A 14055-nucleotide genomic window follows, 5' to 3' on the forward strand; every position below is an offset into this window, starting at 1 on the left:
GGCTGGCGGGGGCGGGGGTCTGAGGATGGGGGCGGGAGGAACAACGGGCCGGTGAGGAGCAGCCGCCGCCGCGGTGGTCGCCTCGGGCAGCGCCGCGCACGCTCCGGCCGTCGCCTCCCGCAGCCCGCCATCCCGCCCGGGGGAGGCGGAGGCTGAAGCGCGGCGGGCGGCAGGGGGACCGTCCGGACCCGCAGCGGCGCGGGCGGCCGCAGTGAGCCCGGCCCCGGCCCCGGCCCCGGCCCCGGCCCCGCCGTCCGCCTCGGCCCTCGGCGCCCGCAGCCACCATGCACCGGGGCGGCGGCAGCCCGTCGGCCGCCGCCAACTACCTGCTCTGTACCAACTGCCGGAAAGTGCTGCGGAAGGTACGCGCTCGGCCGGGGGTGCAGCCCGCAGCGGCGCTGCCGGCCGGCGGGGCTCGGGCGGCTCGGCCCCCGGGCGCGCGCGGGGCGAGGCTGGAGGGGACCCCGGGCGCCCTGCCCACGCGACACCGGGAAAGGGGGCGTGGGCGGGGGTGGAGGTGGGCACTGCTGCCTTCCTGTCTCCGCGGGGACAGATGCTGGTCCCGAGGGCTTGGGGATTTTTTTTTCCGCATTTCTTTTTTGCAGCCAGGAGTCTGTTTCTGGGCTCCCCTCCGCGCCCTGCCACCCCCGGCCTGGCCTCCGCGCGGAGGGAGGGCGGGCGGGCGGCCGGCACCGGCGCGATCCTCCTCCCGGAGCCGCGGATGGAGGTCGGTGTGCAGCCCGAACAGCCTGCGCTGCTCGGATCTGCAGGAGCCTGGCTCCCTCTCGGAGGCGGCCAACCCTCGGCGGGGGCGGGGGGGCGTCATTCGGTCGCCTCTGCCTTCCCTGCGCTCGCCCTGAACGCCCGTTTGCCTTCCTCTGACGGCAGTCCTGTGTCTGTAGTGCAGTCTTGGAAGGAGCTGGGGAAGCAGCTTGAACTTTATGCCCGTGGGAAATGCTGATGGACCTTACATGCTGCTGGGGCTCGGGGTCCTGGAGACTTGAGGTGGTCGAGGGTTATCACTCCTTAGTGCTCCCCCTCCCCCGCCCGTGTAGATCCAGAGAAATCAGAGGTGCAGTCAGCGTACTGCTTCCCAGACTGACGGATGGAAAGTTTACTCCAGGATTCTTTAGCTTACTTGGCTTAATCACTCCGTTAAGGGGTGGGGGAGGGGAAGGAAAAGAGGTCGCTTTAGACAGAGAAAAGCTTTTTCATCAGACTTGAACAGCCTCCGCTTGGTAATGCTATGATCAGTTTTTTTCCCCCCCAAACTCGATTTTTACATTTCATTAAGTGGAAGCAGTCGTTGAGATGCCCCTGTTTGTCCAGTACCAATGAATTAAAATTGCTGAGCTGTGCAAATGCATCGGGACTGAAAGACTGAGATGAATACGGTACCGTTTTTAGTCAATTTCTCTAAATACAGTTCTATTGGAATTGTTCTTTATATATTAAAAGTAGAAAGAAAGCATGTAAGTAAGCAAGCTCAAATATTTGCGCTCTTTGTCCAAAAACTGTTTTTCTTCCTCTGTGGGTCAGGCCAAGTGCCAATCAAAGTTGTTTTTCAAGCCTCTTTTCCCTGCAGTAGGGCTGCTGCTATTCCCCCCCACTATTTTATTTGAGAGCGTGAAGAAAGCAAAGGAATTGCAGATTTGAAGTTAATCGAACAGTTAAATATGCCTTAAATTGTGTTTATTGGACATGTTTCTCTTGAAACCGATTTTTATTAAATGTGCATGTTGAGTATCTGCAGTTATTTTTTTCCATAAACTCGGATCAAATTACAGTTGATACTTGCTCAGCTCATTGTAGGGCAGCTTGTGAGAAATGTAATGGATCAGAAGCACAGATCTGCTTAGTTGAATGTTAACTCTTTCACTTCAGGGTCAGATGTCATCCAAACCGAGCTTTAAATATATATATATATATATACACATACACACACACACACACAATAATTATTACTTCCTAACTTCAAACGTGGTAAGTTATGTCTTTAAGATGAAAAAAAGATGTTGCTTGAGACACGTTTGATTAAACTCAAGCCTGGTTAAAATAACAGCTAGGGAGGGTTTTTTTTGGCGGGGGGAGGGGTTGTTTTGGTTTACTGAATAAGAAACAAAAGAACTATTGACTTTGGCTTCTTTTTTTTTAAAGACTCTGTCAATTTGGTAGGCTAATGAAATGTTTGGAGGTGATATTAGGCTTCACAAAATCTAGTTTTTCTTTAAAGAGAATCATGGCTATGGATCCATCACATTTTGCTGGCGTTCTTTGTAGCTTTCTCTTAGCTCTTATGAAACTATTTCTATTTACCTAGAAAGAACATCCTCACTTCTAGTCATTCTTAAAAGAAAAAGGTGTATGGGAAATGGACATTCACCATTTTCATATTTTGTGATTGCTATGTATCTTTGCCAATATACCAGTTTTTAGTGACTCCAAGATGTTTAATATTGATTCATGCAGTAGCATGAAATAACTTTAGATGGAAATGGGATTGTTTGAGCCAGTTCTGACATGACTTGGTCACATTTGTAGCTTTTAAAGGCTGCTCTTCTTAAGTTCTCTTAAAAGATATCAAGTGTTTAGCATTTTAAATTCATCATTCTAAAAAGAGCATGTAAGAATTTATTTCTAATAAAGGTGGTTTATTTTTGATAGAAAGTATATAACTTGGAAATTCATCTCCAACTCTGAAAATGTGATTCTTTGAATTTATCTTATATTTTCCTCTTAATAAAGTGTTCAGTAATAACCAAGTGAGTCATAGCATTTTGAATTTTAGTTCAGTGTAGTTCATAATGAAGAATGAAACTCATGCACACTCAGTGTGAATTACTCTTTGCTGTAACAATCCTCATTAATGATGGGGGAAAGAATCACCTTTTATGCAGTAGGGAACCTTTTTCTTTAAGTAGCTTAATTTGTTGCAGTGTGTTGAATTTGGGGGGAACTTCAAAAGGAACTGGCTTCATCTCCAAATAGAATAGCTTGGTTTAGCCCAATGTCTGAAAATTGAGTTATATATTATATGAGAGTCACATTTATTATTAGAAGGGCCTTTGCAATTTTGATTCAGCGTCTTCTAAAATAGAAAGATTTCTTAAAATATTGAATTTCCCTAGTTTGGTATCCTAGGTTAGAAAAGGAATATATTTCCCATATGGGGAAACAAATGAACCAGCAAACAAAAACTATCCTCACATATGTAACTCCTGGTAGGTCTAACTTATTCTGTTATCAATGAAGTAAGTCAATAAAGTTTTTAATAAAAGAGGAAATGTTTTCACTTACTTTGGAAAAGTGAATGAGTTTTGAATTAAGATACATTTTACTTGAAGAAATTCCAGGGACAACTAGGTAAATTTCAAAGTGGAGTACCAAACTGCATTAAGAAAGGTAGGTAACTGTCAGTGCTCATCTCCTGATGAATAAAAGGGGGCATATTGCAATGTTCTTTGAATATGGAGAAGCCAGTGCTACTGAAGTGAATAAAACTGCACTGTAAGTTAGGACATTTAACACTTAAAAATTCTTAATGTGTTTAGGTAGTTCTAGTGATAGATCTTTGTTGGTTATTGCATCTTTCCACTTTGTTTATATAATCACTTATTTTGGCAACTTTTGATGGGTTTTTAAGTGAAAAGACTGCGAGTATAAAATGGGAAATATTAAATGAGCCTCATTTTTATAATTGAAATTGCCAATTGCAATTTTATAAGTTTCGACCAATGGAAGGTGGTGGCTTTGACTGATATTGTAGCTATATGCTTCGTTAATCAGGTTTCTTATATATATCTTTTTGATTGTCAAAGCCAGTTTTTCACTTATTTAAGTGAACTAGGCAGAGACCAAGCAGTGAATTTATGATAGCAAACCATTATGCAGAGGGAGCCCTAAAATGTTTTAGTGTTCAAAATGCAAGAGTTGGATTGTATTTTTAAGTACATTTAAAGTTGTTCTTAAGTTATAACTTAAAAATACAGCTACCTAAAAATGTTTTGCCAAATTTTAACAAATTGTTTTAAAAGTTATCTTTTATTATAAGATTATGAATAGCACAGGTCTTGAATTAAAAACTTGTTCTGCTACCTTAGTATATGTATTTGAACTTTTTGGTTAATAGGATAATGGTAAGAGAGATAGTCATTGATTTTGATTATGAAGGCTTTGACCTTCAAAAAAAAAAAATCCTTCCCCCACATATCTACTCAAGTTACATTTCTACTGTTATATTTTTACTTGTTGACAAGCTTATTAACAGAAATTGTTACTTTGTAGCCAAAACACATTAGAAATCATTGTTATGTATATTTATATGTTGCATAGTTTGGGTGCAATTAAAATTTCATTTGTCAAAAAGATTATGCTGTGACTCCCACTTTCCTACCACCAAATAAGTAAACTGCTAAAACGTAACTGCTAATGTAGTGATGCTGGAAGCCACCAGGTGTGCCCATGGTCTCTGATAGGTCTTTTACAGGTCTCTAGTAGGTCTTTTAATTTGGAGCAAATTAGTTACTTTCTTTGAAGCCTAGTTTTCTCTGTAAAATGTAGATAAATTCTATTTGACTTAGAGGTTGCTGCATACATCTAGAGAGGTAATGTGAGTTAAACTCCTTTGTAAACCATAAAGTATAACTACAAATGTAAAGAAAACGTAAACCTGTTTATTTTCCCAGAATACCTTAGTTCTTTGTGAGTTGTAGCAATATATTCCAATACATATTGAGTAATTTGGTTAGTCTTCTGCCCTTTTTAGTTATTGGCTGTAAATGAGAGGTAAAGATATTATGCTTTGGTTAGAATAATCAACATACTGATTTTTGATTTGCATATTTCTACTTATACCTATTCCTCCCCCTCTTACATAGTAATCTAGTACATTGCTTTCATTTTTTCCCAATAATTAAATAAAATGAAACTGTCTTTTTGACACTTTAGCAGATGAAGGAAATTAGTATTTAGTTTGAAAAGACTAAGAGTCAGAATTGATTATACTTAATAGAAGTTGGGCAAAGAATTAATAATTGTAATTTAGGAGAAAAGTTTTAGGAGTAAAAGTGTCTTAATCTTTTCTCCCTATCTCTATCCCATCTATCCTTTTTGAAAGTATTGGGTTATGACTTAAGTTTGTCTAGACTTTTACAATTTTTAGAGTGCCTTCACATTGTCTCAGTTGATTCTTACAAACAAAATTTTAAGCGCCTTGATCTCTGTTATACAACTAGTAAAAAAGTTCATTTAATTCTTAGAATTGCCTTTATAATAAAATGATATTCTAAGAGTCCCCTGCAGTACTGAAGCTGCCAGGGAATAGCCTCACATCCAGCTTTAGATTCCCAAAACTCTCCATCTGACCATTCTTTCTCTTACTAGCAACGATAGTTGTCAGTGGTTCTTCAATTTTCAGGGTTTCTTGTCTCATTTTTTAGCAAACATTTATCAAAATCAGACCTCAATAAAAGATCCATTGAAAGTGCATGCTAGATAATAGATTTTAATATAATAGGGTATAGAAAGTTAAGTTTCCTGATAGGGTTTCAGATTCACATTGTAACTAACCATTAGGAAGCTCTACTTGTGGACTTTTGGTGTGCTATCAAAGAATATTCACAATTAACTCTTTCATTTCCCAACTTCTTATGTGTATGAGGCCAGATTTTCCTTACATAATTCAGTCAAAACATCACAACAGATTGAATACAGAATCAGATATGAAATTCAGCTGTCTTCTGTTAAACAAACACTAAAGAGATTTGCAAAAACCTAAATGTCACTGCTCACTTTTTTTTGTTTTGGAAAATAAAGTTATTTTCATAAAAATATTTGCCTTCTGTTAACATGGAATGGATTTATTATTTTAAGTAATTTAACATTTTCTCAGTTTTAATTCCTAATACAGTAAATATTGAGTTATAGCCCGTATGCAAACAAAAGGTCTTCTGGTTCCTCCATAATTTTAAATTTAAGAGCGTGAGGGAGTTCTAAGACCATTGAAAATAGCTAAGCCAGAGTTCATGTAAATGTACGGTACATGTAAATATAATTCCCAGGAGTCCATGTGGAATATAAAAGGCTAAATACCACTGACAGAAAATGTAGATAAGGCCAAGCCAGACAACTCTATTTTGTGTGAGGATCACACAAAAAAGTAGCCAGGTGAGCCTTTTTTCTTGAAAGCTGAGACATGTGGGAGAAGCAACAGAAGAAGAGGAGACCAGAAAGAATCAGAGAAGTATCAACGTAGACTGCTGATAACAAGCATTGTTAGAATAAAGAAAAGCACCACTGTAGAGAGGAATTAGGATCGCTCTGAATGTGGGAGTCCCTAGATTCTGCAATCCTCAAAGACAGGGTTTTTTATATTTTATGTGGAGGGGATGTAGTTACCCTGTCCATACAAGCTATGACACACAACAACTACCTGCAGTTCCTGAAGGCATGGGGATAAGGATCTATTTATTTGATTAGATCTAGTGAGACCTATAAATGACTACCAGTTTCTAGACTGTCCCTAAGATATCACTGTGGTCAGGGCAGGGATGGGGGAGGAGGTGGGATTCACCATATAAAGGTAAATATATGGCAAAGTCAAAATGTTTAGTGATGCGTCCCACACAGCCTTAAATGTGTAAGTATGTGTGGTATAAACTATTTAAAAGTATATATCCTATACCATCTAAAGTTACAGTAAAAATGTAGAAATCCTATTTGTCTTTGAAAAATCTTCTTCAAGACTTGTGACATCTCAAAAGCATTTCCTAATCTTTAAACTCTTGTCCTTTTTGTCTCCTCAGGACTTCTGTTCTGCCCAAAAATATACTGCAGTTTTCACACTTAGCATGTTAAATTATAATTAACAATTATTTACATCTATCTTTCCCCTACTAGGGGAAATCTAGTTATCCCAAATCTCTTATTTGGGATCTGGTTAATAGTTTATTTTTAGCAAAATTAGAATTCTGATTTAAAAATCTATCACTCATAGATATTGGCAGTATACTTATATTGGGTAGAATGTAATCTGATATAATGAGAACTACTCTCATTTTCCAAAACATGTTTGATATTTGTCTGATATGCCTTTACGGTCATATTTTGTTCTCTAGAACAACCACTTTGAGAAGTTCAGTGGCAAAGATGATTTTTATCATCTTTGTGGCCATGGGAATGTTTCAGTGAAAAATCCTACTTTTTGGAGGAAGTTCTAGTAGGGAGGAAGAATGTCAGTTCACTAAGAGGGTCAAGACACAGGCCTTAGCTATTGGTCCTTCTCTGAAATGCGAAATGGCCACTGCTTTGCTATGGATGCATGTTGTACCTCCTGGAATGTGCTAATGTTCTGTAAGGGATGGCAGTTTGGGAGTACTAAGGACAGACCTTCAAACTTCGAAGATTCTCTGTAGGCCACCTCCTAAAGTTCTTTCACATATTATTTTGGCTAAGGCTTTCCTTCTTCTACTTCCCCCAAGTCCTTTATTTTGGAAATCTCCCAAGCCAGCTGTGATCCCGGTGGCCAGCAGGCACTCCCTTGGTAACTGAACCAGAGAACTATTCCTGGGCCTAGACTGCCCCTTAGTTAGCTTTTACTTTTTTAGATCCACCCAGAAGTGAGTCACTTAATGGTCCATGGGTTAAGATATTGACTGCCCCCCTGAGGGACACATGAGTATTATGGGATATTTAATGGTGGGTTGGAATAAGTTTGCCTTTTCTTGCTCAAAGCTTCTAATAAGGAGTAACAGGCATTTTGCCTTTCATTTTGTGAAGAATGTACTGAACATAGCATATATGAATAAGTATGACCAAGTATAAAAATGGCTGATTTAGGGCCGTATTATTTCTTGCACCAGAGATTTCTTAAAGTATATACATTGGAGTGAGACTTATTTTTTTCTATTAATTAACAGCTGCTTGTAATGGAGGTACATATTCTCATTTCTAAAACATTTTATTTTTACATCCTCTATTGCAAAGATGAAACTAGTCACTTGAAGAAATGAAATCTCTCTTACCAGTTATAGATTGAATATTGAGAAGGCTGAAATTAACCTCAAGGCTAACTAAAGCTGGATTTCATGGAAGATTATTGTAATTATCTGAGATCGTAACTCTTAGTTTTGAAGTGCATTTTATAACGTCAATAATGATACTAGTTTCTTTTGAATACCACCTCTGTACCATAGACTGCTAAATATTTAAACCCTGCATATGTATCATATTTAATCATCACAATGAACCTATAAAGGATTGTTACTCACATTTTATGGATGAAGCAATTAGAGTTCAGAGAGCTTTAGTTACTTGATTAAGGTCATAGTACCAAGAGGTGGCAGATTCAGGATTTGAAACCAGGTCTAACTCCAAAGCCTGGCTCTTTATACAGATATAAACACTGCATTTTCTTACATTCCGTGTTTTCTATATGAGAACAACTTTTACAAAATATGAAATTAATGAAACTTAATAGGACTTGATTACTCAAGAGATTAATAAGAGATTTCAAATTCAGATATTTTCTACTACTTTATTTTTACATTAGAAATGCAAATTTCTTTAAATGATTAAATCAATTGAGAAACAAATTGAGGTTCTCATTGACAGTTTTGACCTATCTAATTAGCTCTTTTATCTATGTCTGTTGTTAATTATGCGATCATTCTTCCTAATCCCAGGATGTGTTTTTTTTTTCCTAATTTTCCAGCACTTTATCCTATTTCTTTTTGCCAACCAGTCATTCATTAGTTCAGTAATGTGGATTTATTCAATACTGCCAACATATCTGACAGAAGACATTGTCTGGTAACATTTTGAATTTAAGTGTTTTGTTTCTTGAATAAGGACTTCTAAGAAATGTTCTCAGTTTTTAGTAATATTTTGCAGTAGGAAACAGTTATTCGTGAAGATAAGAAATAACATGAATGCTCATTTCCACCATTCATTTTGGCTCTCTACAGTAAGGTGAAAATGATACTAAAGGGAAACACAAATCCCCTGGGAATGGTGTCCTGCAACTGGCCTCCCCCATCTACATTTTGTATGCACTGTCTACAGAAGGTTTACAGAGGAGTTTCCAGTTTACAAAGGGTTTATGTTGAGGAGAGGAGTTTGTGGGAAGATGTGGTTCACTAAAGGCACCTCAGCCCTAAACCCCAAGTAATATTAAGATTCTTTTATATAAACCTTTTTGTATAATATATTAGTTGAAATTGGTGACTTCCCAGGTAGGGTGCAGAATATCTGTCTGTGTTATAGTTTTATTTTTTAATGGAATATTACCTATATAGTTAATAATCTTGTAAGCTATCGTTTTATATCAGGTAGCTATTAAGATAACCACAAGGCCTAGGTTTTAATATTATTTAGGCAACACACATTGTTGAACACCTGAGATTAGCATGAATTCATAGGTGTTCATTTATGCAAGAGACCTACTTCGTATTTAGTGCCCTTAAAAATGAGGAAAAATGGGCAACCCGGGTGGCCCAGTGGTTTAGCGCCGCCTTCAGCCCAGGGTGTGATCCTGGAGACCCGGGATCGCGATCGAGTCCCACATCGGGCTTCCTGCATGGAGCCTGCTTCTCCCTCTGCCTGTGTCTCTGCCTCTCTCTCTTTCTCTCATGAATAAGTAAATAAAAATCTTTCAAAAAAATGAGGAAAAATATATGTTTAGACAAACAATGTAGAAACAATTCTCGTTTGCTAAAAATATATACATTGCCATTTTATGCTTATTCTTTATCACAACGTTACTACCCTTTCGTGGTCTTCATACTCTTTTTTTTTTTTTTTTTAAAGATTTTATTTATTTGACAGGGAGAGGGCACAAGCACAAGTAGGCAGAGTAACAGGCAGAGGGAGAAGCAGGCTCCCCACTGAGCAGGAAGCCTGATGTGGGGCTCTATCCCAGGACCCTGAGATCATGACCTGAGCTGAAGGCAGACCCTTACCCAACTGAGCCACCAAGTGCCCCGGCCTTCATACTCTTAAACAGACAAGAAATATAAAGGCTGTTAACATTTGTAAGCCACTCACATACCATATGAATATCTGTCATTCATTCATTTATTCATTCAGGAGACCTCAAATGCTGACCTCCTGATGTAGATGATAGTACAAGGAATTTGGCATCAGAGGCCTAGATTAGGTGATCTTTCTGAATTGTATCTGCTCATTACTAACATAGATAGATAGTAACAGTACCCATTAAAAAATACATTTCTATATCATGCTAACTATACTTTCATTGGTGTACAAAATTAATCAAAAGCCGACTACTAATAATGCATTTGTAAAAACATCTAATTAGAATGACCTATTTAGTCCCTGGATAGATAACATAATTTGGATGGATCTAAAGTAAAACTTTTTAAAAACTCTGTAGATACTAAATATACCTGAAAGCGCATTTGTCAGGTCATTAAACACTTATAAACACAGAGTGCTGTTTTTACTTCTTTTGAAGTAATACCTTGTCACACCTTGTTTGATTTTAGAAACATTATGTATCACATAGCCTTACATTTTAATGACAATTCCATTTTGAGAATTTTGCAAAACCTAATTTATATAAATGGTTTGGATTGATACACCATAATGCAAAACTAGTTACTCAAGAGTCTGAATATTTTGTGTGCTGATCAGAGTCCTTATGTTAGGATTTCAGAGCTCTGTCATTCATATTATCTTTGAGGTCTTGAGTGAGGAGACTATATGATAGTTCTATAGACATTTCATTTGACTACAGATAGGCAATGCAACAAGCATAGTACTTTTTCTATAGTAAATTTTAAAGTGTTGAACTCATTGTCTTATTCTATTAAAGTCCTAACTACTTTCTTCCATTAACATTAACATAGTGACACTCAAGAACTGTGTCATATGGTAAGGAAAACAAACACGTACTCCAGAGCTGACAAGGGTGGTACCCGAATGCGGAAATGTATGAATGTTGGTATGGGCAGTGTGTGTAAGGGGAGGGTAATTCAGTGGAAGCAAACTCCTCCTATGGTGAGCGGAAGTGGTGTCTGTCAATGATTTAAAAATGGAAAATCATTAATTATTCAGGATACTTTTTAAGATGATGAGATTTAAACATTTCACACCAAGTATTTAGTCAGTGAATGTAAAATAGCACCATTTACCATGTTAGCACATTTGTACAAGTATCAGTATAGTGATGTCCTCCATGGTCGAGATCTAATGATATCCAGAGCAATGAATGACACAGCCCATACAAAGTGCAAGATTCAGACCCTATTCATTCAATCAGAATTTACATTGAAGTGAAGACTGACAGCTATGCATTTTAATATCGTGTGCTTCATACTAGATCTGGTAGGGAGTTCTTTTGACCAACTCTTGTTATGATTGCATATTGTTATGATTATATATGGGGGAATTAAATGTACATAACACAAATAATGATATGGATGATTAGGCTTATCTTACTCTTATATTTATGAAGTAAATATAAAATCTGATGCTCTTGGTTTTGTTTTGTTTTTTAAGTATAATCAACATACATTATATTAGTTTCAGGTGTACAGCATAATGATTAGACAGTTCTATACGTTGCAAAACAATAACCACAACAAGTCTAATAACCTGTCATACAAGGTTATGACATTTTTTTCTTGTGATGAGCACTTTTAAGATTTATTTTCTTAGCAACTTTTAATTTTGCTATATTATTCACTATAGTCACCATGCTTTATATTACATCCCCACTAGTTTATTTGAAAGCTGAAAATTTGGACCTCTTGATCCCCTTCACCAGTTTTGCCCACCCTTCCACCTTCTTCCCCTAAGTATCTTCCCTCTCCACCAATCTATTCCTGTATCTATGAGTTTGATTTTGTGTGTTTATTTTTTTAAATTTCCAGAGGTAAGTGAAACCATCCAGTATTTGTTTTTCTCTATCTGATGTATTTCACATAGCGTAATACCCTCAAGGGCTATCCTTGTTGCAAATGACAAGTTTTCATTCTTTTTCATGGCTGAGTGGTATCCTATTGTGTATATATACCACATCTTCTTTGTACATTCATCCATCAATGGGCATTTAGGTTGTGCCCTTCTCTTGGCTGTTGTAAATAATGCTGTAGTGAACATAGAGGTGCATATATCTTTTTATATCAGTCTTTTTGGTCTCTGATGAGAAATACCCAGAAGTGGGATTGCTGGATCATATGGTAGTTCTACTTTTAATTTTTTGAGCAGTCTCCATACTGTCCTCCATAGTAGCTGTATCAATTTACATTCCCACCAGCATATACAAGGGTTCCCTTTTCTTCATATCCTCAATGACACTTGTTATTACTTGTCCTTTTGATATAGCCATTCTGACAGGTGCAAGGTGATATCCGATTGTGGTTTTGATTTGCATTTCCCTGATGATGAGTGATGTTGAGCATCTTTTCATGTGCCATCTTTTCATGGCCATCTGGGTGTCTTTGGGAAAATGTCTATTTAGATCCTTTGCTCATTCTTTTAAATTGGATTATTTAGGGTTTTTGTTATTGTATGAGTTCTTTACATATTTCAATATTAACCCCTTCTCAGATATATGGTTTGCAAATATTTTCTCCCATTCAGAAGGTTGCCTTTTTATTTTGTTGATGGTTTCCTTTGCTGGGCAGAAGCTATTTAGTTTGATTTGGTCCCACTTGTTTATTTTTGTTCTTGTTGCCTTTGCTTTTGGAGTCAGATCAAAACAAAAAACAAAACTCCACCAAGAATGATGTCAAGGAGCTTACCAACCGTTGTTTTCTTCCAGGAGTTTCATGGCTTCTGGTTTTACATTCAAGTCTTTAATCCATTTTGAGTCAATTTTAGTGTATGGGTTAAGATAGTGGTCCAATTTCATCCTTTTGTATATGGCTTTCCAGTTTTCCCAGCACCGATTCATGAAGGGCTTGTTCTTCCCCATTGTATGCTCCTGCCTACTTTGTCATAAATTAGTTGACCATATATTCTTGGGTTTATTTCTGGGCTCTCTATTCTGTTCCATTGATCTATGTATCTGTTTTTATCCCAATACTATATTATTTTGATTACTATAGCTTTATAATATATGAAATCAGGGAGTGTGATCTTTGCTCTTTTCCTCAAGATTGCTTTGGCTGTTCAGGATCTTTTGTGGTTTCACATAAATTTTAGGGTTGATGCACTTGGTTTTAAAAAACAAATCCTATGATGTAAAAGCAGCTATTAATGGAAAATACTTTTAATTGATGGTAAGCTTTCAAAGGTAAGTACATCTATGTGTTTTTCATTTGTTTCATTTACTAATGGTCTTTATTAAGCTATTGAAGAGAACATGTTTGTCAAAATGGCAAATGGAAAGAATTGATCATTAATGAGTACCTTGATGATAACTCCATTTAACTTCAGTTATTTATAGAAACCGTGGAATTTTTAAAAAACTGAGTAAGAAACTCAGAATCCTACTGTCAATGTGCTACCAGGTGTTATGTCTTTTGTTTTAGGGTGTCACTAAAATTTGAACCTGTCATGACTGGGCATTTAGCAATTTAGCTTTTAATAAACCACAGTGTTACCATTTATGCAAGGTATTCCGATGTCATGAGAATGAAGTAGATTGTCCACTGGCACTTCTAACTTGCCCATCACTTTGTCGGTGACAGGTATGCATTTCATGACTATAAAATACAGGAGTATATTGTTATTTTAAAAGGCTGTTTCCTTTTATTCTATCTTTATAGTCATTTTCATGCATTTTAGTGTTTATGGATAATTAACTATTTGACAGAGCTGTAGAGCACTTGAAAACTAAAATGCAGTGTGCTGTCAGCTGTAGATCAATTCAAGATAAAGGATTTCTAAAATGAAAATGTAAGTCAATGGGAAGCTAGATTGGACTCAGAAACTTGATACATACCTTTTCTGGAACATAGGTAATGCATAATTGGTTTATAGTCATTTCTAAGAAAAATTTACATTCAAATACTAAGTTCATCTGCACAAGTTTGTAGTGGATAGTTGCTCTTCAAGGCCAGTTGAATCCACAGGAGACACAGCCATTTT

At 37.5% G+C, this 14055-nt stretch overlaps 1 protein-coding gene across 1 annotated transcript in view; it reads left to right on the forward strand.

Annotated features, from left to right (window-relative positions):
* The first annotated feature begins 218 nt into the window (after window positions 1-218).
* SESN3 (sestrin 3) overlaps window positions 219-14055 on the forward strand; it is a 71506-nt gene continuing 57669 nt past the window's right edge. The window contains exon 1 of the mRNA XM_025419237.3: window positions 219-362. Coding sequence (XP_025275022.1) covers window positions 285-362 — 78 coding nt within the window. The 5' untranslated portion in view covers window positions 219-284. The remainder of the gene's footprint in view (window positions 363-14055) is intronic.

This window comes from Canis lupus, chromosome 21 (genome assembly GCF_003254725.2).
Source record: "Canis lupus dingo isolate Sandy chromosome 21, ASM325472v2, whole genome shotgun sequence".
Classification (NCBI taxonomy): Eukaryota; Metazoa; Chordata; class Mammalia; order Carnivora; family Canidae; genus Canis; species Canis lupus.